The 25,341-nt window shown below is 41.4% G+C and overlaps 1 protein-coding gene across 4 annotated transcripts in view; it reads left to right on the forward strand.

Moving 5' to 3' along the window:
* HAPLN1 (hyaluronan and proteoglycan link protein 1) overlaps positions 1-25,341 on the forward strand; it is a 68,429-nt gene that overhangs the window by 12,728 nt on the left and 30,360 nt on the right. For 2 of the 4 annotated variants that reach the window (XM_032441296.1, XM_032441294.1), the window contains exon 2: positions 19,356-19,481. In XM_032441296.1, coding sequence (XP_032297187.1) covers positions 19,382-19,481 — 100 coding nt within the window. In that variant the 5' untranslated portion in view covers positions 19,356-19,381. Of the gene's footprint in view, positions 1-17,803; positions 18,097-18,996; positions 19,100-19,355; positions 19,482-25,341 lie in introns of those variants that run through there. The other 2 variants (XM_032441293.1, XM_032441295.1) reach the window with 2 other exon arrangements.

The following is a 25,341-nucleotide window of genomic DNA, read 5'->3' on the forward strand; positions in this document are numbered from 1 at the left end:
ATATTATATAGGCTTTCTTCACAACTGTGAAAAGTTTAGATCTTACTGCTTTTCATTGCTATATCATATATGGCATTATAGAGATAGCAACTAACATTAAGTCATTTGGTAAAGCTAGATATGAAATTAAAAATTATTTTTTTTTTTATTTTAAGTGAAAGCTTGAACTTGATGATCCTTGAGGTCTCTTCCAATCCAAGCCATTCTGTGATTATAATCTAGAAGAGGATAGTTTTGAAAGAAAGGGAAATAAAACTGCTTTTTATCAGCTCCACTTCTCTTGTGTGCAGAGAATACTGAATACTTCAATACATACAGATGGCAACATACTCCCTTTATAGTGCCTGAGCTATGACTGCATCTTGTGTTCTGCTTAGAAACACTGCTCAGTTACCTCGAGACCACAAGTAACATGCCATCAGGGACTGCTTTGATAGAAAATTGTCTCTAGCCATGATGTTGCCTCCGCTAACTTGCACTGCTGAAAACATTTATTCATTTCCTACCGTGTCACTGCAGTGAGCTGTGAATGACACGTGAAACTCATACCCTTGGCTTCAGTGACTGGTAAGTATTGGCAGTGTTGTTTAACTATTGCTCTTGCAGGCAAAAAAAACCAAACAATATTTGTCTTTGACAGTATCCATTACTCTCTTACTAACTCAGAAAAGTTGGAGCACTTTTTTCTGTTGGACAGCACAGTGAAAGAACTGCCTATGCAGATACTACTGCCTTCTCTTTATATCTGCAAAATGTTGAAAGCTAGCAGTCTGAAATACCTTGATGCAAGCTAGGAAGGTTTGCTTTACATTGTTTTCTTGTTGTTGTTGTTTGTGGTTGTCTTTTTTTTTCCCTTTTTTTCCATTTAGTAGTGTTGTTTTGTTTTGTCTTTTAGAACATCCAGAGGATCTAATTCTAAATGTTCTAGATAATACCAAGCAGTTTGATTTTTTTCCTCCATTTTCTTACCTGGAGGCAAAAATTCAAATGAAAGCACACTGGAAAACGGTTGCAAATTTTCACTGGGAGAAAGAAAGGCTTTGAAGAAAGCTAAAAAAAAATAAAAATAAAAATTACTTTGAATAAAATCAAATCAGCAGACAAAGAGGAGGTGCTTAATAAAAAAAAATGTTTGAAGTGAGCATGGAGGCTGAATATTCAGTTCATGGATACTGGACTGCAGTTCTGGATGTTCTTTTAGGATTTGCCATTGGTTATGCAGTGGTACAAGAAGAAATTCTATTTCTCAGTGAGAAATGCAGGGCCTTTCACTGCAGACACCTTTTATTTCCTGCTTAGAAAATATTATTTAAAAGCTAATTAAACTTTGTTTAAAAGTTAAAAAAAATAGTAAATAAGAAATAGGAATGATGAAAAATTGTGAAGAAAGAAATCAGTTTAAGTCTAAAAATTGTTTTGGAATTTAGGGCACACAATTAAAGTCTGTGTTGTAGGCAAGGTGCTATTCATAGCTTGTACATTCAGAGTTTATACTAGAAATGAGTTTATAGTGGAAAGTATGCTGGGTTGTGAGTGTGCCAGTGTCTTTTTTTTTTCCAACAAAATCTAATTTGAGACATTTGAATAGAGGTGTTTGCAGTAAGGACTGGTGTTGAAGACTTTTTTCTTCTCATTACCAGTTTTAAATCCTAAGTGAAATATGTGTGCCAGTCCTTTTATAGTAAAAATGAAGGGGATTTCTCAGCTCTTAAATAGCATCTAGTAACAGCAGACAAGGAGAAGACTGAGGTATGCAGCAACTTTTTTTGCCTCAGTCTTCACTAGTGATGGCCCTTGAGTGGATAGTTCAGAAGATGGGAGCTGGGGGATGTAAGCTCCTCCTGATGTAAGCAAAGATCGGGATTGTGACTACCTGAGGAATTAGAACATCCTTAATTCTGTGGGTCCTGATGAGATGCATCCCAGAGTCCTGATGGAATTGGCTGATGTAGTCACTTGGCCACTCTTGGTATTTGAAAAGTCATGGCAGTCAGATGCACCCATTTTTAAGACGAGTAGAAAGGATGATCCAGGGAGGTACTGACCTGTCAGCTTCCCCACTTTGCCAGGGGAAATCATAGAGCAGATCTTTCTGGAAGCTATGATAAAGTCCATGAAAGACAGGGAGGTGATATTGGATAATTATTGTGCCTTCAGCAAGAGCAAATCTTACCTGATTAACCTAGTGGCTTTTTATGATGGTGTAAATACCAGTTACAAGGAAAAGCCACTGATGTCATCTACCTGGACTTCAGTAAGGCCTTTGACATGTTCCCCCATACCATCCTTCTCTACAAATTGGAGACCTATGGATCTTATGGGTAGACTGTTCAGTGCATGAGCAACTGGTTGTGAAATTGTACTCACAGAGAGCTGGTCAGTGTCTCAGATGGAGACCAGTGTCCCTCATGGGTCAGTATAGGGACTCATACTCTTCAGCATCTTAATCAGTGACCTTGACAGTGGGACTGAGTGCACCCTCTGCAGGTTTGCAGATGACACCAAACTGTGTGGTCCAGAGAGGTCTAGCCAGGCTGAGCAGTGGGCCCAGATGAACCTCATGAGCTTCAACAAAGCCAAATGCAAGGTACTACATGTGGATTGCAGAAATCCCTATTATTAATATAAGCTGGGGAACAAAAGGATTGAAGACAGCCCTGCCAAAAAGGATTTGGGGGTACTGGTAGATGGCAAACTGGACACGAGCTAACAGTGTGCCCTCACAGCCTGGAAAGCCAACCATATCCTGGGCTGCATCAAAAGAAGTGTGGCCAGCAGGTCAAAGGAGGTGATCCTGCCCCTCTGGTCTGTGCTGGTGAGGCCTCACCTGGACTTCTGCATCCAGATGTGTAGTCTGCAGTACAGAGCAACCTGATCTAGCTGTTCATTGCGAGGGAGTTGGACTGGATGACTTTTAAAGGTCTCTTCCAATTAAGATGATGATATGATTCTGTGATCTGTCTCTGCAGCCCTTGTTGTTCCAGTTGTGAAGTAGAGGCCATCCACAAACTCACATGGTAACTGTAAGGAATGTTGCTCAGCCATAGCGCATTTGTGGATCTTTCTTTAGTTTTTAGTTTTCTCATTTTACTCTCACTTCCAGGAGCTGCAGCCTTTTGCAGCCACTCTCTGTGCCTTGTGGTCTGTTGACTGGAAATTTGTGGATATAGACACTAGACTTTAGTAATCTCCTTCTGTTCCCTGAGTTGTTTAAACTGGGAACTTGCAGTTCTTCCTGCAGCCGAAGTCTAGACCAAAGCATGCTTTGCTCCTTATAGCACTGATACATTCAGCATTACAGTTGAGGAAGAGTTCAGGTGTTCCCTTGGATGACTCATGTAAAGCTCACCTAGAACTGAGGTTGTTCTCTCCTCCCCACACAATAGAAAGTATAACGTGTCTTAAATAGTATTCCCCTCAAGTACAATTGAGTTGCTGTGACTCCTTGAGAGCAAAGTGCCTCTGGCATCTCCTGGCAGGAACTGTTCCATCTTGGCACTGCAGAGATAGAGCTAAATGCAGCAAGTTAGTCTGTAAGTACCAGGAAAACAGCCCTTGCTCTACAGATATGTAAAACAGACTTAATCTTATAGATTACATATGTAAGCAACAGTATTCAAATACATTATTTCTATGCAGTGCAATCTATTAGTGTGTGTTAGAGGTGCAAATTTGTTCTACATTAAATGCAGGCTTTTTATCTGTGCTCTTCATTTGTCAGATTTAATTAGGCCAATGACCTGATTTCTTAGAGGTAGATTTCTACTGTCTACAACAGTTCTAGTGAAGGTAGACTATTAAAAAGTTCATTTGTTACGTTTGTGCTTTTCAGAAAACTTCATTTTGAGACTCCTGGAAGTACTTATTAAACTGCAACCATTCCTCAAAAGTCAAAGTGATTTTATAAGGTTATTATGCTCTGTCAACCAGTTAAACCATGTTTTTTAATGTTCTTCTTGTTTCAGTGACATTTTCCTTAGTATTCTTAGCTACGATACTAGCAGTAACCCCTCAATTGACAAACTCCTTGCACTTTGGCTCTGCAGGCCCCATGCGAGTGTAAAATAGATGTCATACATGAAAAACACACTTTAATCAAATTAACCACTACACAGACATGAGGAAGCGTGGGAGTGGAAAGCTGTATCTGGAACCTGCTCAAATCCATCCTGACAGCTTCTGATCCCAGAAAGCATCAAGTTGACTGTACTTGAGTATGAGTGCACTTTCTTCTTGGGATCCCTTATAACCATAAGTAGTCATTCTTTTTCCAGAGTAGGCAATGTGCCATGATATTTCAAGAGTAAAAACAGGAGATGGAAATCTCTTTTCCTGCAGGTTTATTTTTGTGTGTTTTGTTTTGTTTTTTGGTAATTCCCCTCCTTGTCTCATGTAGTATCTCTCCAGAAAGAAGATGACAGAATTCCTCCATGCTGGTTTAATTTACCAGCTTTTTTTTGTGTGTGATCATATCAGCCAACATGTATCTTGTTTTACTGAAGATGTTCAATGACAGAAGTTTGAATGCTCATCTACCCACGTGTACCTGCACACATAGGTGTGCACATATGTATATAAATATATGTATATGGAGAAATGCGTATAAGCATTTAAACACATATATAATACAAATAGGTCACTCCTATAATGCCTTCTATTTATTTCCATGGAAACCACAACAAAGAGCATAACAACACAGTTTGGTTCAGCAAGCATCAGTAAATGTCACTGGGTGCCAGTTTCTCTGCAGGGAGGAGTTCAACCTTTGCTTCAGATGCACTTCCATGCCAGACAGCATTCTGTCAGACTGCTCCTCTGCTGCCATCTGCCACAGGGCAAGAAAATATAACAGGATATTTGCGAGAAGGTTCAGTCTGTACTTCCATATGACCAACATCTTCCTGCAAAGATTGTAACATGATTATATTCACCTCTGCCAAGAAAATAAAACAGGAGGCCTTGCTTTCAGAGCACCTCATGTCAGTCGTTGATGAAGTTGCACCAAAGAAAGAAGGTTCTGCTTTCTGTATCAGTGTACTTTGGTCACCAAACTGCCATTAATTACAATTTTGTAGCCTTTTTTTTTTTATTTTTTTTTTTTTTAGTTTTTTTCTTCTAAGCATGCCTAGTTGAGACCTACGACATGTGAGCACTGCTCTGCCTGTCTAGCTGAATCAACAAACCTTTTCTAGAGTAGATTAAATGCAATTAGGGATTAATGCAGCTCCCAGTCTCTTGTGGGCAGCCCTCAGGCTGGGAGGTGGAGCACTGCTGGGGATAGTGTTTGGGGATCTTCACAGGCATGGGTCTGGGTATTTGAAGCTTTTTTTACCCCCTGCTGTGTGGCTCTTTAGGAACCCTTCCCTAGCAAAACAGCCTCACAAATGGCATTCGTACTGTCAGCCCTGACATCTGGATGTGAGTCTGTGCATTTGGCCTCTGAGAAAGGAATGAAACTGTGCTGACCCCACAAGTCAGGCAGCAATGGTATGTGAGAGACACTGGAGCAGGCTCCCATGTCCTGTGAGCTCTGCAGTTTTTGAAGCTTGGGAAGTTTGTACAAGTTGCTGGGATGAAATCTGAGAAAAAAAGAGGACAGAATCTTAGTTTATGTCATAGTTTTTAGTTCACAATACAAAATGGACGTTAAGGCCCTTGGAAGCATCCATAGAAGCAGACCAAAGCTGTTGAACAGCCTGGTAGTACATGTGATAGAGAAATTACAATTACTCCATAATACAGTTTGGAGTGTCTGAGAAGAGGCAAGCACAGACTTTCCAGGTCAGCCCTCTGTAGATCCTCCTGTTTGCTTTTCTTCCCCGTGGGGCAAGGGAGGCTAACTGCAACGACCCTGCCATTAGCACACCAAAAGGAAAAGCCATCTTTTTTAGGCAACACTGATCAGAAATCCTTTCAGCATTGTTTCATGTCGTGTTCAGTTCTTCACTTCAGGCTGTGGTTCTCACATCCGCACTTGCAATGAGTAGAGCTTGCAGTGGAAATTTTCCTGTTGTCTTCACAAGTGGTCTGTCACTGTATTCTCTAGGACAAATACCCGTGAAGCTTTAACTGAAAAAAAGAGCTTAAGAAGGGCTATAGTACATCAGGACAAAAATTTAACCGTACTTCGTGTCCAAGGATCATCTGCAGTAATTGCTTAAGGAAATAACAGATAGTAAAATAAATAAATGAATAAATGAAATGGCAGGAGTAATGCAGTCCTTCTCTGTCTCACCTTTCCTACATCTCAGGTTGCACGAGTACAAGATCCTAGTGGGAGATCCCTATCTGTAGCCTGTCACTGTTCTTTCCATCCCTCAGGGTGTGACAACCCACCTTGATAAGTCATGCTTCACTTGAAAGTGTGAATGTGGTTTGGGTAACACTGGAGGGCTTTCAGAGCCTCTGCAAATGCGATTTGAGACCTAGAGTTTACCACTGTGGAGCTGAAATAGCCTGCATAATGCAGAGGACGTTATAGGACAAATGAAAGCCCTGCTTTTGCTGTGGATGTCTGTAGCAATGCTGACTCTTAACAATTAACTCATTTGAGCCACATTTACTAAACATATCAGTCCTATCTCCTTATTTATATTATATATTATTTATTTATTATATATTATATAATAATATAATAATATTATAATATATATTATTATAATATATATTATATTATATTTATTTATTTAAACTTCCTAACCTACTTTGGTATCTTCAAAACCCCCATTCAGCCTACTGGTAATGCCGATATTCTTGCTATTGGCTAAGTAAGGATATTGCTTTGTCTGGCATAATCCAAATCAATACAGTTTCTTTGTTGAAAGAGTTTTCTAATTCAAAGATTGTCAAGAAAATCTGTTATGGGGTCTTATATATTTCTTTTCTCCACCTCTCCCCAGCCCCCCTATGAAAGCTACACAGGTTTAATTTAGCTGAGGAACTGATCAAAAAGCAGCATATATTGCCTGTGCTCAAACTAAATGTCAGGACAGTGCAATTAAAAACTGCATTGATTTTTTGAGATCTGTTTTATGCGATACTCCAGTGAACTGAAATGCATCCTCAGGCTTTTTATTCTCTGTATCTCTGTGTGAACTAAACCCACCTATGCTATCTGTGGATTTCCACACATTCTTTTTCTTAATATGTGCTTATGTGGTTACTTAATTTTGTTATGCAGGCTGTAGATTATCCAGTCACATCTTCCTTCATCTGAATACATCTGAAACTAAAATATGATGTACTTTGTTCTTGTAATAGATATGTGAAACTGCATGCTCTGCAAACTGTTTTGCTTACACGACTACGGTGAATTTTATCTACCAGGATATGTTCTGCCTTATGATTCTATTAGATGGTTGCATATTGTTCAGTTAATTCTGCGTTGTGTCACTCTGAAAGTAATGCCTCCTATTTTTTTTTTTCCATGGAAACTGTAACAAAGAGCACAATGACACTACTTGTTAGAGCAAATTCTCAGCTACAAAGCACTGTTTTTCAGCAGTCACCACAATGAGCTCTGCATTTTCATCAGCAATGAACAAGAACCTGCATGCCATGCTCTTAACAATCTGTGCTATCAGAGGTGACCCACTGTCTCTGTCACTTTGCTGAAGTGCAGTACCCACAGGCTCACTGTGCTCACATCCACTGGTTGATCTCCATAAACATTCAGCAGATGTCAGTGAGGGGTCTGTGAGTGCTGCTTTTTTCTGCATGGAGGAGCTCAGTGACACACCTTTGTTCCATGTGCACTAATATGTCAGACTCTGCTTTGTTGGACTGCCCCTCCGCTGCTGTCTGTCACACTGCAACAAGACTTATACTGACATTTTCTGATATTTAGTCAGATGGTTACAACTTAGTTCCTCATCGGAATATTAAACCAAGACTGTTTGGAGGAGCTCAAGAGTTCATGGTTGTTGGTTGTTGGTTTGTATCTTTTTCTTTCCCACTGTGTTTTGATTCACAGTATGTTTTGAAATATTGTGTTTGCTTCCTCAGTGTAATATCCTGTGCCATTCTTCTGAGTGGCACAGAGTGGAAATGGAGCTGTTATTTTCCTTTATATTTACATCAATGAAAATCTCAAAAGCATTGTAAAGAATCATTCTGGAAAGGCTGCATTGCCCTCTATACCATTTTTTGAATAAACCTCACAGTGGACACAGCCAAGCCTGCCATGTGACTGAGCACTGCAAAAGTCAGGCCATTAAGCCAGCCATGTGTGTCCTCAGTTCATTTACAGATATTAAATGTTCTATATCAAGGCTAACAGCACTGACAGATAAAGCACAGAGTCTACTTAAGAAGTTACTGGAGTGACATACCAGGTCTGACCATTAAAAACTGTTTTGAGAAGTCTTTCATAAGAAAGAAAAGGATGGGAAAGGCTTTTTGTACTGAGAGCATGCTCATATTGAGTGTAAAGTGTTAGAAAGCTCTGCTTGAGTATAGCAGACCGTGTCTTTAGTAATGCAGTCAGAAGAGTTTGGGCCTGCCATAGACAGAAAAACTTTTCTGCCTGTTATAGGATTATTATGCTATAGTTGAGGCCTTTCCAAAAACTTGGGGCTAGAAGTACAAAGGGATCAATCACCCTGTACCATAACACATTCCTCTTTGGTCAGAGTTCCTCTTCATCCCAGGAAGTCAGAATCACAGAATGTCTTTGGTTGGAAGGGACCTTAAAGCTTACTCATCTCCCACCCCCTGCCTTGGGCTGGTTGCTCCCCTCCAGCTCAGGCTGCCCAGGGCCCCACCAACCTGGCCCTGAGTATCTCCAGGGGTGGGGCACACACAGCTCTGTGGGCAGCTGTGCCAGGGCCTTACTGCCCTCTAAGTAGAGTCCTCATAGAGCACACCAATTCCACCTTAAGGCTAGCTGCATTTTTTACCTCACTCGTGAGATAGGAAGGTCTTTAGGAAGACCATGAAAATTTTATATAGCATAAAATTATTTATTTTCCAGTTTGAGCTTATTTATGGCCCCGCATGTTCTGTACCTAAATTATAGCTGAAATAATGTTCTTTTTCTTCTCCGGCATTTACCCTGTGATATATTTATAGGCAGCAATTAGCTCTTTGCTCAGCTGTGTTTTGCCAGGCCAACAAGGACAAGCTCTTTTAGCCTCCTCCATAAAGAATGGTTTCCCTTTCCTTTGCTCACTCCAGCAAACCCTCATCTCACTGTGCCCTGTATTAAGGCATCGCCAGTGGCTTGGAATTAAGGAGGAAATTGCCAGGGAGATGTTGATACAAAGTGCTTGTTCCAGCTCACTCTGCATTCTGTTGCCAAAAACGACAGTGTCAATCATGGCCCTTGGAAAGACCACCTAGAATAGTGTCACTCATGAATTACAGTGCTGGGTATCCACTTATGCCAGTTCACTAAGTGAAATGCACCATGTAAACAGCTTCAGTCCTGGTGATGCCTTGCAGCAAAATTTCTAGATTTATCGAATGATTTGTCCTTTCATTCCCCACTCCAGTAAACATTTCTAATTTTTTTCTGCCATAAGCTTAGTTTCAAGCACGGATCTGCATCCATTATTTGGCAGCATCTGTAAGTCCTAGATAGACAGTCTGGAGCATGGAATATTCAATAATTTTTGGCATCTTTCTGACACCTGACATTCCCACTATTGCTGATCACTTTGTAAGCAGAAATATAAAAAGTGTGTGTTTGTGTAATAATGAAGCAACACTGTTTAGCAGTGAGGTTAAAATATGTTGCCTTTATTTAGATATTGTCCCACAAACATCCACGAGCTTGGAAATGTTCACTGCTTGTTTTCCACTGAATTTAACTTCTTAGGAAGTTAACTAAATATTTGATTCTATCTTTTCCAGCATTTCTCAATATTCTTAAGACCCTGTATTGTAAAAAGTACTTAAGAAAGCAGCGGGAAGCATGGTAGAGGTAGACCTCTGCATGTTTGTGTGTTTGTATATCTGTGCTTAGCTATCATTTGATGTTTAATAATGTGAAAGTGTACAGTGTCTGGAAGTGGTTATGAAGAAGTCCTTTTCTCCTCTAGATATATCAGTGCAGTAAGGTGTGAGGGTCCCTCTGAATGTCACTAGACTGTCTTACACAGTGCCCTCTGTGCAGCACAGTGCTGTCACAGAGTGACAGAGTGGGTACAGACAAAGGATAGCCAGCTCCCCCACCACCTCCATGCCTCTCAGTGCCTTTCCAAAGGGCTGGAGGGAGCAAAGATGAACTCCTGCTCCCCAGGGCTTGAACTTTTGCCCTAGCCTCTAGACCTTCATCCTCCATAGATTTACTGATCTCTGCAGATAGAATGTTTTGCCATTGGTTGCTGATTAATTCAATTAAATAAATGTTGAAACAATCATGCTTTTACAACTGATCCCCATATGTGTTTGATATGGCTGCACCCACTTCTATGCCTTTGTGACTGAATATCCAAAGGAAACATGATAATCCTTGCAGTGAGAAGCAGATGTTTGATGTTTTTTGTTGATTTTTTTTTTCTGTTGCAAAATTAAATTGTCTTAGAAGCAGTGATTTGGTGGATACTTTTTCTATCAACACATAACAGCAATGAAAAAAGCATGCAGTGTACTGTATCACTCTTGCTATTTCTCTAGAAAAGTGAATGACTTGTTAAAGTCATTTTGAAAGACTCGAAGTGCAGACAGCATGATTTTTGGACCACAGGAAAGAGGGGGGACAGGACCAAGTACTCACAGTCAGATGGAGAAGAGGCCACTTTATGCACTGCATCAGGATCCTTGCCAGAAATGGCGAGCTGCTGGTAATTCCATACAGCAGGCTGGCACTGGGCCTGTGCTCATCAAGTCTGGCACTGCATCTGTTCTCTAATATAGCAGGATTCTTCAAGGATCTGAAAGCACCACTAATGTTTTTAATTTTAATGTGGCTGGGACAGTCAGATTAGCTGGGGAAAAAAGAATGAGAACTTCATCAAATTAATTACGGGATGGTCAGAATAGAGATGTACCTCCTGCAGGTAAAACAGATGGAATCTCACCTACTTGCATATCTCAAGGTATTATCATTATCACGGTCTGATTCCTGGCTTTACCATTCCAGTAGCTTTCATATTTCCCAAGCAGAATGTTTAATCTTAAATTTTAAGATGTGATCAGATAATTTATCTTGAGTGATTTGTAAAGAAGTGTAAGTGAGTCTAGGAAGCTTCTGTCTCCAAGACACCAATTCTACAAGTAGGATGATGTGTGCTTTTTCTAAGCTTCTCTTCGTTTCCTTCCTTTTTGGTATATTTGGAAGAAAGGAAATTTCTTATGAGAGTTGAGGTTTGTTTTGTTTTAATATGTAAAAGCAGTTTTTCTATGTAGTTTACACCTGTACTTGGTGGAGAAGAGTTGGGTATTGCCATTGCCAAGAAAACTTGGGTATTGCCAATAAATCTCCTCGGTCTGCTTTTAAATACCAGCAGTTTTGAGAAGGCTTAGAGCACAAAAGCAGTCTCAGGGGAGATGTGGCATGAGCTGTCAGATGGATGAGCAAGCATCCACCACAGAAAACAAGGAAATTAATCTAGTACCTTAAATAACTTACTTTATGTTATCCTGACTCCTGCATCTGGCAGATCTTAGTGGTTAGGCAACAATCAGTACTCCTGCTCTGATGTATAATACTGTGAACATGACCAATGGAAACTGAAGTCCCAAAGCTCCCCTATTCAAATGTCCTAATTTAATGATAATTAGTTAAACTCCACAATACCCATTTACTTGAATGCCTTTTCTCTCTCACACACACACGCATGCAAACAAACAAACAAAAAGCTTTCTGTGTCAAAAAAATGTAAAAAACCCTGTGTTCTGACAGACTCTGTAGAATGGCCCAAAACATGCAGTTTAAATCTACCACGGCAAGCTTAGATATTGAAAGGTAGCTAAAATTTTCAAAAACAAAAATTAATCATATTATTATTATAATTATCATATTAGCAGTAATTGTTATAAACAGATTTTTAAAAAATGATTTGTAGGGACCTGTTTATTGATATTTCACTTATGAGATTTTCTTCAGTGATTGAAAGGAGATAGACATCTTGTATTCATTAATCCTCTAGAGGAAGGGAGCACTAGAAACCTCAGTCATAAATCCAAGCACCCTAAAAAGTACTGGCAGAACTGGATACATGAATATGATGAAACTAGAGATGCAGGAAAATGATGAGTTCAGCTTTGGGTCCCTCACTACAAGAAAGACATGGAGGCCCTGGAGTGTGACCAGAGAAGGGCAGTGAACCTGGACTGCAAGTTTTAAGAGGAGTGACTGAGGAAACTGGGATTGTTTGGTGTGGAGAAGATGCTCAGGGGAGACCTTGCCACTCGTGACAACTCCCTGCAAGGAGGCTGTGACAATGTGGGGGGTGGCCTCTTCTCCCAGTGAAGAATGATAGGACTAGAGAGAATGGCCTTAAGTTGTACCAGGGAAGGTTCAAATTATTCACGAATAATTCAGGTTCACAATGTTCAGGATATCAGGAAGAACAACTTCTTGGAAAAAGTGGTGAGGCTTTGGAACAGGTTGCTTAGGGAAGTGGAGTCACTGTCCCTGGAAGCGTTAAAGAAAAGGGTAGATGTAGTAGTTAGGGGCATGGTTTCATGGGCAGTATTGGAGGTAGGTAGGTGGATGGACTAGATGAACTTAGAGGTCTTTTCCAACCTTAATGATTCTATGATTCTGTGATTCAATCTAGATGGAGAGCCAGCTGCATTAGCTCGATTGCATACATTCTTTGAAAACCAGTGGCATGTGGAGATTGCAAACAAGTGAATCCACTTTACAAAGCAGAGTTCCTTTTCTATAGTGTTGCACTGTGTTATCAAAAAAACATGCCATCACCCTTATTTCAAGTGAAAACATCCAGAATCCTGCACTCAAGACATTTTTGTATACTCCATTACAAAAAAATAGTAAAGAAGCCTACTTGTAGCAAATGACCTGAATTCCATAAATGATAGATGTTGTGGCACATTTGCTTCATCCATTCTTGCATTAAGGCTAGAGTATCAAATTTTCTGTTCTTAAGGTCAGACTGCACGACCTTGGCTATACTGGGAATCATGTCCAAAGTACTGTTACCATTGTTATCCTGTGTTTCTGGAACACGTTTCATTTCTAATACATGAGAGACACTTCAAAGACTGCAAAGATATTCTCTTTCTCCTTGCAAGCAATTTATCAGCATTCTTCCCAGGGAATTAATAGACTCTAGGGGATTCCAGATGTCTTTGAATGGTCATGCTGCTTTTTTTCACTGAAATACTCTGCCTATGGTTAGGATAGCACCATGGCAACTTGTTATCCAGACATTGACCGTCTGGCACTTTAGGTGGCCCCTATTTATACAGTCTCATATTTTTCCAAATTGCTTTAACTAATGAAGGTGGAGGTCAAGGAAATCTTGCTCTAATTCATGATAATAGACAATATAATTGTTATCTTTCTCGTGCCATTAATTGTTGCTTCCTTTTGCCACTGCATCAATGAAATTTCATTTGTGTGAGCAGCTTAACTTGGAGAGCAGTCTACTGAATCCATCTTGTCTTCATTCCATCAGCCTGAGGGGCTTTTTGTCCAAGGAGAAACTTTCTTCTCAGTAAAATAATGAAAACTGGAATTGAGACAAAATAGAGTAGGGCCATACCGAGGAAAGAAATAGATTTTAATTTGACTTTTCTGGCTGAGGTCTCAAATCTGTAACTGAGACCAAGTACTTTACCAGCCTCTTAGAATGGAAGACCTATCAAGATTTTGAATACTTATCAGATGCTAGGGGCACTTCAAGAGAAAGGCTGATGCTGCCATTGCCTTATTTAAATACCCACTTCTGGTTGTGTAGTCAACAGGGAGACACTTTCTAAAGTGTTTTTTACTGTACCAGGTGGAAAACTCTAGAGCAAAAGAAATTGAACTCATGTCCCTCTTGTACGGAGCCTCTGAGACAACACTGCACTTTGGGCACCTTTATTCCTGGGAGCTGCATCTTAGGTTGAATGAATATGCATCTGTACCTTGTTACCGTGGCATCTGTACCTAAACAGGCTCTTATTAGACTCCTCAGTCAAAAAGGACACACATAGTATGCCTTTTACTTCAGATTGCAGGATTCATGTCCACACTTCCCACTTCTCCAGGGAGGCTGTGCTGCAGTTATAGGAAACTGAAAGTCAGAAGCAAGTAGGCCTAAAGCATCCTAAGTCAACAGAATGCCTATCTGCCTTCCACTGACTACATCAACTAGATATAAACTGACCAGAATAGTTGCTTGGACTCCTGACTAAAATGTTTTATATAGACATACTGATTTATGTGTCCACAGTATGGAGCTGGATCTCATTCTTATGCCTTAACTCAGTTGCCTAAATGTAGGGGGTGATATGTGTATGGAAGACATGAACTTCAGGGTCCTTGAGCTGGTCATCTTAAACCAGTAGTCTGTTCCTCATCAGCTAGATTGAGATACCAATCTTCCTGTTTTTAGGAAAAGCTATAGAGGAGAGTGCATGAGTACTGTCTAAACTGCTCTTCATCTTCATTCTTGTTCTTAGGAATAAGAGGTTTTACATTCATGAAGCTGACATCCTTTCCTTGAAAATGCATACATTTTGTTTCATTAAAAGCTGCTTTTATAGTGGTTAGCAACAATTGCCACCTCCACAGAGGTGACCCATATTGCCTTGTATTTTGCACAGGTTTGTGCACAGATGTGAACAGATTTGGGTCTATTTATTTCAACACTAAATTATTTAGATGGATTTTATTAATTCTATTAGCTGTTTAGGTGTCATTGATTACTTGCACATTACCTTGTTGGGTTTCACTGTATTAAGTACAGGAAAATGTATAAAAGGACAGAGCCTTTAATGAAGAAGGCCCATTTTTCGCTATTCTGCCCTACCAGTTTGGTTTTCTCTCTATGCTTGCGCACTAGTGCCCCATTTCCTCCTTGTACAAGGTAACTCCTATTAAGTTCCTCTCCTCCTAAACCTTCCTTGCAGCATGAAGCTACATATGTGAGCAGCTGGCAGAATATGTTGCTGCATCACCCTTCTTGTGGTATAGTGAGTGAAGCAAACCTTTAGCCTCACACAGTGGATGCTCCAATGTTCTCTAACTTGAACACAGTTGCAGTGGTAAACAAGTATTTTTATTAAAAACTGAAATTGATATGTGACATAATTTGCATCTATTGCTGTTCTTCAGTTAGATGCTGAAGGCATTCTGTTGATTTGCAGAGTATTACATTAAAATATAAATTGGTGCTTCATCAGATTTTAGATTTTCCAGCAGTTGATGAATTATGGTTTAACAAAATGATGGTTAATGTCAGAGTTTCAAATTGTATCTAAGAAGGAACAGGTTTGGAGAACATTAAAGCTGACTACTTACCTGAACCTTCAGACCCTCCCTTATAAACTACCTGCAGTCTCTTTGTATCCCTGTCTAGGGAGACGGCAAATTCTGCGAGATGCAGTAATAGAAACCACCGGAAACTTCTTGAGTATGACTAATCATTACCAGTTTTTACTGATAACTCACTGACTACCAGCCAAGATTTTATTAATTTCAATGCAAAAACATCATCCACACCTATCATTTCCCCCAGAGGTCTTCTTAGGCTGCTGCAGAAATTGAATCTGACTGCTATTATTTTGTCTATAGATGAGGCTGTGAATTTTTTCAGTGAATTTATGGATAGCATACCCAATCTAGGGGCCATATGGCTTGCCTGGTGATGTGGCTTTGTATTGCACTGGCTCCACGCCACAGCTGCCACCACACTGGGACAGTGGCACAAGGTAGGATGTTCCTGGCTACAGGCACCCATTGTAGGTGGCATAGAAGGGGCTGCCCATGCTTAATGGAGAATTCAACACTATGGAGAATCATGTCCTGCTAAAAGTATGCTCACTAGTGATCATCAAGTACAGAAAAATGGATATATTTTCCAAAGGATGAGCTGAGTGTCTGCTCACGCGTTATGCAGTCTTGAAGGTCTTGCTGTTGTTTTTTTTTGTACTCTGAGACAATTCAGACATAGGATGGAGACCAACTTTTAACATGATTTGATGATGACAGGTCAAGGGAGGATGGTTTTAAACTGAAAAACAACAGAATAAAATGGGGATTTAGACTAGATAGAAGGAATAAATTCTTTACTGAGAGGGGCGGTGAGGCCCTGGCACAAACTGCCCAGTGAAGCTGTGTATATCCCAAGATGCTCAAGGATGGGGCCCTAGGCAGCCTGACTTGATGGGTAGCAACTAGCCAATGGAGGTGGGATGGAACTGGGTAGGGTTTAAGGTTCCTTTTAACTTGACTATTCTGTGATTGTATGACTCTGTTCCATCATTTCAAGAGAGACATACCTGAGCAGTGCAGGTAAGCTTGACCAAAGTCAAAGAAATTGCATGCATACTGGCTTTGTATGTGCTTCTGCACATTGAATTAACACTTCAGGCTGACATTTCTGACTTGAATGTTAGTGAGAAGCAGAGGAACAGACACTGTAAACTTTGTCTATTCAAACAGATAAGGCACTAACATTTGGGGTATAACCCTCCAAAAAATGTGCCAAAAGTTGATCTTGTAACATATCCAGAGCTGGAGCAGGTCCAAAGAAGGGCAACAAGGCTTGTGAAGGGCTTGAAGAATATGCCCTATGAGGAGAGACTGAAGGAACTGGGGCTGTTTAGTTCGCAGAAAAGGAGGCTGAGAGGAAACCTTATTGCTCTCTTCAAATACCTGAATGGTGATGACAGCAAGAGCGGGGTTGGTCCCTTCTCACTGGTGACAGCTGACAGGATGAGAGGAAATGGCCTCAAGTTGCTCTAGGGGAGGTTTAGGTTGGATATCAGGAAAAGCTTCTTTATGGAAAGGGTTGTTAAGTACTGGAATAGGCTCTCCAAGGAGGTGGTTGAGTCACCATCCCTGGATGTGTTTAAAAACTGTTTGGATGTGGTGCTCAGAGACATGATTTAGTGGAGAATTGTTACAGTTAGAGTAGGATGGTTTGGTCGTGGTTGGACTTTATGATCTTTAAGGTCTTTTGAAACCCAACCTATTCTATGATTCTATGATTCTGTGATCTGTATCTATAAAGTTGAAGAAAAATGAACTTTATGAGTCCAGCATCACCGTGCTGCTCATCCTGCTTGTGTGACATGGTTACAGAATTGTTGAGCACTGAATAAAGTTTGCCTCTATCTGAAGGAAATTAAATACCTCTGAAACATATCTGTGCATGGCAGATTCAGTGCAATGGGGCCATCGCCCCACAGAAATAGTTGCTAAGAGGATGGGTGCTTATTTCCACAGCATTAATGTGATGCTGACAAAGGAGGGGGCCATGTGTGGGGTGCAGTGCTGTCCCCAAGAGGAGCAGTGCTCCTAGTCATCTGGCTAATGCAGCTATCTTGACTCACCGCTGACAGAAAAGGTTTGTGTCAGGAGGTTTGTGGAAAGCTCTAATGACATGTGGTTGCTCACACAGAAGCAAGTCTGTGGAGCCCCTGTGGAGTCTTGGAGCTTTTGCATCTCCAGGGTGCAGCCTGTGGTGGGAACACCCCCACGGACTTTGCATGGGCTCTTTAAAATCAAAGCCTCATTGTTATCAAGACTTTCTAAATCAACAAAAATCTCAACCAGCCAATGAGAAAGAATTGTCTGTTGTTTGCTAGCAGCCAAAAATAAGTAGATAAAAATACTCCAGACAGACAGTATTTTTCCCTCTCAGAGTAAATATGCCTGATCTGGGACGTGAGGGAAAAGCAGTGCATTTTCACTCTGCTTTCCGCATGTGACCCCTCCTAGTCTGCACAGGCTCAGGCTGATGTGCTCTAGGGGGAGCCACATCTGCCCTTGCTCTCTGAAATGGAGGTCATCAGGCTGCCAGGCTTTCCAGGAAAGAGGGAGTGGCCACAGACCGTGGAGTCACAGAGCGTGGACCACCTGGAAAGCAGCATGCAGCTGTCACTTGTCCTACCTTTAGGCACTCTGCAGTGAGGGATGCTGAACAGGCTTTGAGCTCCCACCTGAACTCGCTTGAAGGAATGGAAGGGCAGGCAAGTAACATGCATGTGCTGTTATAAAAGAAGACAATAGCATTTCTGTATTTTTGTTGATAGTTCTGTTATTTGGATCCAGATTTGAGGTGTATAGGTGCCTGAGTCTGCTTAGAGACAGGGGTTGCTTGTAAAGCTCAGCCAGTGACCCAGGTTCTGACCAAGAGCACCCTGCAGCTCTGATGTGCTTCTAGCTCTGGGAAAGACACAGGAAAAAAGATTAGACTTCTCCCTGCACTAGAGAGAAAACCCTATGAATAATGATGTCTCTAGTTGAAAAGTGAAAAAAAAAATAAAATCCTAGTCTTGAAAAGCAAAGTTGGGAAATAACTATCTTTTATTTCAAGAAATCAGGGTCATTAAAATTATAGCTATAAAACAACGATAAGCCTGAGCCCTCTATATAAAACTTCTTGTATTTTATGCCTCCTTTTCTATTTCAGGTCTTCATTTGCCTAATTACTACTCAGAGTCTGGCAGGGAATTTCCCTGCAGCGCTCAGCTCTGCTGACTGCAGAGACCCTACCTGGCACACTGAGTTAGTGCGTCAGCATTCTAGGTAGAAATGAATGAAAAATCAATCAGGGCAGCTGCAGTGGTAGCATATACAACTGTAGCCTACTTTGTGTGTAGTTTTGTTGTGTTTTTAGGCATTTTTAAACATGGCAAGTGGATTCAGAATAAAACAGACCTTTCTAATCAGGCGCAGAAATAATCTGCCATCTTTATTGCTTGGCTTAAGCAAACTTGCCACCCTTTCTGCTAAGTTAACTTGCAGCCTGGTCTGAAGTGCCAGAACCTATGAGAAGACGATTTTTGCCTTAAAATTCTATCACCAGCGGATTGCATCATACCACAAATATAGACTCAGTGCTGGCTTTAGTTGTTTTAACTGCATTTGTTGACCAGATCTGGAGTGGGTCTGGAAATGCAAAAGTGCACTAGAATGTTTTTTGAAACACTGCTGTGGCTTACGTAGGGTCTTGCAAGGAATTTTATGGCTGTGTGTGAATGCTTTTATTCTTTCATGCTGTATTTTTGCATAGCTTTTTCTATTGCAAGTTTCATTTAATGAAAGTCCACGGTAAAAAGATCCACCCCTCATGCCTTAAGAATTTCTACCTATTGTCACACCTTCATCTCAGTGGGAAAAATATGTTCCAGATTCCTTTTAAAGATCATTGCTGTAAAAAGTTGTGCAGAGCAATTCTATAAAGGGTTCCAGAAATTGATGAGTCTGTTATGTGATGTCCTTACAGTGAAGAAGATTCTTGTGACTGTGAAGATGACAAGTCTACTCTTTCTGGTGCTGATTTCTGTCTGCTGGGCAGAACCTCATCCTGATAACTCAAGCCTGGAGCATGAGAGGATTATTCACATCCAAGGTAAGGAAATACATTAGAAAATGCCTGTATCTTGGGGATACAGAATTATATGCTTAGTGATCTTTTATTTTTATTTTGCTGCATGTTTTTAAAATACTGCTACTGTTGACCAGACCCTTTCTTTTCTGGTTTAGTGTTACTTGTAAGGAAAGTAAAACAAAGCAAAACAACAAAAGAAAGTTACACTGTTTTATAGAACTTAGTGACAACCTTGCAAAAACTAGTGAGTTAAGGACAGCCTGCTTTAAGATAAGGAAACAAAACATGCACCCTAAAGTAATATCTCCAAATGGGCTGAGATATCTTTAATTTATTGTGGGATATGTTTGATGTTAAGAAGACTGTCATGTATAATACTTCATAGAACATTTTTGCTGTTTATTATTTTAAAAGGTTTAGCACATCTGTGATCATAACCGGGAAATTTAAACATCAGGAAAAAGAAAAGTAGCTTACCCAGAAGTAAATGTGTCTTTCTTCATACCTTTAATTCACACCAAGTATTATACTTTCCCTTCTGCGTAATCCTGCTTAGTTCATGCTTGAATCCTGCAGCTTATAGCTGTAGCAGGATTTGAGTCTGCAGTACAATGCAGCTGTTTTCTCAGTCTCAGCTTCAGTCACTGAGGGTCATCCAGTGTAAGAAAAGCGCAGAGATTTATGCAGTAAGGACATGCAGAACTAGCAGGATTTTTCCTGCCTTCATCTGTATGTTCACTGAGGGTGAAATTAATATTGCAGAATTAAGAAACATAGCACAACTTCCCCACCCCCGAGTTTTATTCCTTTCTCACAACAGCTGGCAAATTGTTTTATTTGAGCTTCTACATAAATATGAATTACCAAGTTAGAGCAGATACATAGAAAACCTGAACGTTTAGAACTTCCCTGGAAAGTGACAGAAGACAAAGGTACTCCACACTTACTATAGCAGGCTCAAGGTCAAATCAAGAATAAGAGATTGCTGTTTTTACTCTTAAGGAAGCTTACATCACGAAGGTCAAATAATGTGTGCATCAAAAGGAAGAGATATCACCACTGTGAGATTACGAATGTTCCCTGGGGTGAATTTCAAATCTGCCACCTATGTCTAATAAATGTACTGTTTGTTTTTCCATGCACAATGCAGGTTTGGGTTTGTTTGTTTGTTTGTTTGTTTATCTCTGAAATTTACTTACCATTTAAGAAGAGTAAATTGTTGGAAAAAATTAAACTAAATAGTTTCCCTCAATCTATTTCTTTCAAACTTGCTTGCTCAGCAGTTTATTTGAGTTTAACTTTCAAGTCATACGTGTTTCTTATTGCTAGTCCTTCTGGGTGTGTACCACACAGGCTGTAAGCATTAAATAGTTCACAGATGCAAAAAGTTTCAGGATGGGCCATTTTTCCTCTCCATGAAAGCTCAATTCTTCTGAGCCTCAAGAGTGTTTACCTTCAAAGAAAGCTGCACTAAAATCAAGCTTTGCTATTTGTGCTCTGAAATACACAGACCAAAAGGAATTAAACTGTTTAGAACTTGTTAATTTACTCCTAAACTTTTTTTCAATCCTCTCTGCATTGTGGAATCTTGAGACTCCACACTGCTCAGTGTTGCATTAACATGCGCACTGATCCACACCTGGACATAAGCTGCAAATCAGGGAAATCTGTGGAACACATGTGTTACAGATTCAAACAAAGGGTATTTGATATTACATTAAGGAGTGTAATGTTCAGTAGGTGAAATCCAAGAGATCCTGATCTAAACTCTTCCTGGACTGCATGTGTTGGAATGCTTTGAGATGACAAGAGGTGCAGAAAAATGTTCTGTAGTCTTAAGTACACAGAACAGAAAGGGATCTCCTCAGGCAGTGAGATAAAATGTCTCCTACTTTTTTTTTTTTTTTTAATATCATAAGTCCCATAAACTACCATTTTTAAACAAGCTAGGTTTCAAATCTTATTACTACAAGGCAGTTTTAGATCCTATTCTGGAATAAAAAATATTCTTCCAATTTCTGCATGCTTTCTTAGAGCTACTGAATAGTCCTGCTTCTCCTAATATAGTTTTTTGCTTGCAAATGATTAGTCTTTGATATTCACTTTAATACATCAATGAGACTGTTGCGTCTCCTCACAGCTCAGAGTGAATAAACTTTTTCAGATCCTTCCCTAAGTGTATAACCTCCAATTGCCCACTAATTTTAGCTGTTCATCTGAGTACTTGTTTGTTGTATTCAAATGTCTAGAGTGTGCCCAGCCAGGATTGCATTCCAAATAAGATGTTAGGCCAGCAGTAGTATTTCTACTTACTTGCTAAACATATTTTATTCTTTAAGCTTTGGCTGAAATCTGACTTCTTCCTGCCCATGCTACAGCACTGATTGACAATCATTGATATTTAGTAGTTGTTCTTCCTCATTCCTTTACTGCAATTAACAAGTACAAGGTTTGTATCAGTAATTCTGAAAACTGGGCAGCATGGCCAGCAGGGCAAGGGAGATGATTGTCCCCCTCTGCTTTGCACTTGTCTGAAGTACTGCATCCAGGTCTGGTCCCCAGCAAAAGAAAGATATGGAGCTGCTGAAGTGGATACATAGGAGGCCACAAAGATAATCAGAAGGCTGGAGGACCTCTCCTACATACAAAGAAAGGCTGAGGGAGCTGGGCTTGTTCATTCTGGAGAAAACAGATCTCAGTATGGCCTTCCAGTACTTGAAGGGAACTTACAAATGAGAGGGAGACTGACTTTTTATTTCGGCAGAAAATGAGAGGACGAGTGGGAATGCCTTTAAACTAAAAGAGGGGAGATTTGGATTAAATGTCTGGGGAACTTTTCATGCAGAAGGTGGTGAGGCATTGGTATAGACTACTCAGAGAAGCTCCATCCCTGGAGGTGTCCAAAGACAAGTGGGATGGAGACCTGGGCAACCTCATCTGCCCTAAAAAAATCTAGATTTTACATTTGGTATTAAATGCTATCATTCTTTGCCCATCTTTTCTCTGTCAGTGATGCTAAATATGTTATGGGAAAATGGTACTTATTCAGTAGTTCTCTTTATGAGGAAAAATTAATAAAAATGTTAAAGAATCTCAAAAATTATGCTAGGGAGGGTTGACTGGCATTTTTATAGGCCTTTCTTTTCTGCTTCAGCCCAGTCACATTCTAACCTCTATTAAATTCCTGCACAAATAACAGCAAAAACTTGTGTTCTCCATTCTACTTTGTTTTTTTATATATTTTCCATATCGCTTGCTTCCATAAAATCCAAGAGATAAGTACATCTTTTTTTTTTTTTTTCCTCTGCCATAAATGTTTATTTTTGGATAATTGATACCAAACTAATCTTGTTTGTATCTAATGTTCAGAAAAGAACTCTTTACCAGAAAATGAGGTGGAAACAAGCCATTACTCTAGAATCACCCTCTCTCATGCTACAAGAGAATGACAGAAAGCAAATGCATGCTTTTGGTGTAATAAAATCCAATTTATTTATTCTAGAAGTATACAATAATATTGAGGGGTCTTAAGGGTCTGTTTCATTCCGGCCTTGTTTTCTCCGGAGTTGGGTAGGCTCCTGCTCCTTCCCTGTCCTGTAGAAGTGCCCTCCATAAGCACAGTGATGGTGTCTCTGGCAGGATCACCTTCCGTTTACAGCTTCTCTGTTCTACTCAGGAGCTGTGCTTGTGCTGGTATGCAGAGAAAAGTCTATGTTCTCTTCCCCATCTTCTCACGATTCTGCCATCTCTTTCATCCTGGGAGGATCCTCCTACAGGTGTCTCAGATGTTCGAGGTATATCTCCATCAGGGCAGGGTTTGCCTTCAGCTGGCAGAGCAGCCTGCAGCGTTTGCAGGAGCAGTTCTGGCAGTGTGTCCCTGGGGCAGCTGAGAGTGTCTGGCTCTTCTCCTGGAAGTGACAGAGCAGGGGACGTGATGAAAAGGGCAGGGACCTTGGGGGCCTGAGATCTCTACCTCTGGGCTGTGCCTCTTCCTGAGAAACTCAGGCACTGTCTGGCTTGCCTGACCTCCATTACTCACCTCTCCGCGGCACCTCCTGGCTGTTCTCCACAGGTAAATCACCACGACAAAAAGGCCCAGCTCTGTTTTGTTCTTGTAGAGCACTTCCATGTATCCCAGTGGATCCAGGTGCTCAAACGAAGACCAAAGCTGGTCCAGGAAGTGGTTCCGGCTTGCCTTGCCAGTGTCCGGCTTCTCCATGTCCTGGGGATCCACATCCCACATACCCGTGGCCCAGGACGGGCGTCCGGAATGGGCAAGGCAGCCCGTAAACAGGAAGGGCAAGCAGAAGACGAGGAGTAGGAAAAACCTCGGGCTCAGCATTGCACCTTCCTGAGAATTAAGTCGCTCTCAAGCCGTCACTCTGACCTGAGCTCAACCAAGTCACCAGCAGCACCAGCGTCTGCGAAGCAACTGAGCAGCATCAGCAGCACCAGTGGCTGTGTGACCACGAAGGCTTTGTGACATCACAGCAGCTGGGCGTGGTGAGCCACGTTCCATGGCTTGCTTCTCCCATGGCTGTGTTGCAGTGATTACTAGTATTGTGAGCTCGTCTCGGTGAATACTGCTTCACACTCGCCCAGGGCCAAACACACCACCATCAGTCTCAGGGCCTCTTTCCCCTACAACCATAGGAAATGCAGAAACATCTGAAAACCACCAGAACCTGGTTGGAGCTTCCCCAAACCCCGCCTCTTGCGCCAAATCGTTCGAAGGATATAGCGGCTGGCGAGGATAAGGCGAAGGCTGCTCTCTCTCTTCCCCCGTCTGTAATTGGTTGATGACGCAAGGCGCTGTTGCTGAGGGAATTCCGCCATCTTGTGGTTGTTTCTCTTCGGCGCCATCTTGTGCGCGTCTCCCAACCTGCGAAAAGAACTCGCCCCGGACCGCGGAGACCCGCCTGGATCGGGAGCTGCCCCAAGCAATGCCCGAATCTGCTCCGCACGTTTCCCTTCTTTGGTGGCTTTAAGTGCGCCGAGTATTAGTCCCCAGGTCATTAATTCTGCAGCCTTTTGACTGTACTTTGCATGCCGGCTGAGCAAACCTGTGGTAAAATCCCACCGTTTTGAATCTAAAGCATGCAATGGGGAGGCCAGCTCCCCGTCTTTCTCCTTCTTGGAGGGATATTAAACATTACGTTGATCTGTTCCATAGCTAACGTCAGCGATCTGCCGCCTTCCGCAGATGTCGCTGCTGCACGCTCCTCCGCAAACGACCTGCCGCCTCGTCGCAGGCACTACCGTCACGGGCACACCCACCGTCAGAGCTCGATCCCCTCCTCACACGGGGCACCACTTGTTGCAGTGATTACTAGTATTGTGAGCTCGTCTCGGTGAATACTGCTTCACACTCGCCCAGGGCCAAATACAACACCATCAGTCTCAGAGCAAAGCGCTTCAAAAATGGCTTCTGTCTTCTTCATTGCATCTTACCTCTCCGTATATATTCACTGCTAACACTAACAGCCTATCACAGAGCAGGGGGGCCCTATCACGTCACCAGACCCTGGACCAGACCCTGGGCAACCTGATGATGCTGTGCATTTCCCTGTTCATTGCAGGGAACCTGGAATAGGTGACCTTTAAAAGTCCCTTCCAACGCTGAATATTCTATGATGATTCCATGCACAGCTCCTGGGCCCAGTGGACAGGGAGATCACAGAATCACAGAATGGTTTGGGTTGGATGGGGACTTGTGACACTAGTTCACCCTCCTGCTATAGGCAGGGACACCTCCCCATGACCCCAGGTTGCTCAAAGCCCCATCCCAGCCAGGCCTTGAACGCTCCAGAGAAGGGGCATCACACAACCTCGTCTGGGCAACCTGTGCATTGTCCTACACACTTGTGAAAGAATTGCCTGC

The sequence above is a fragment of the Coturnix japonica genome, chromosome Z (genome assembly GCF_001577835.2).
Source record: "Coturnix japonica isolate 7356 chromosome Z, Coturnix japonica 2.1, whole genome shotgun sequence".
Lineage (NCBI taxonomy): Eukaryota > Metazoa > Chordata > Aves > Galliformes > Phasianidae > Coturnix > Coturnix japonica.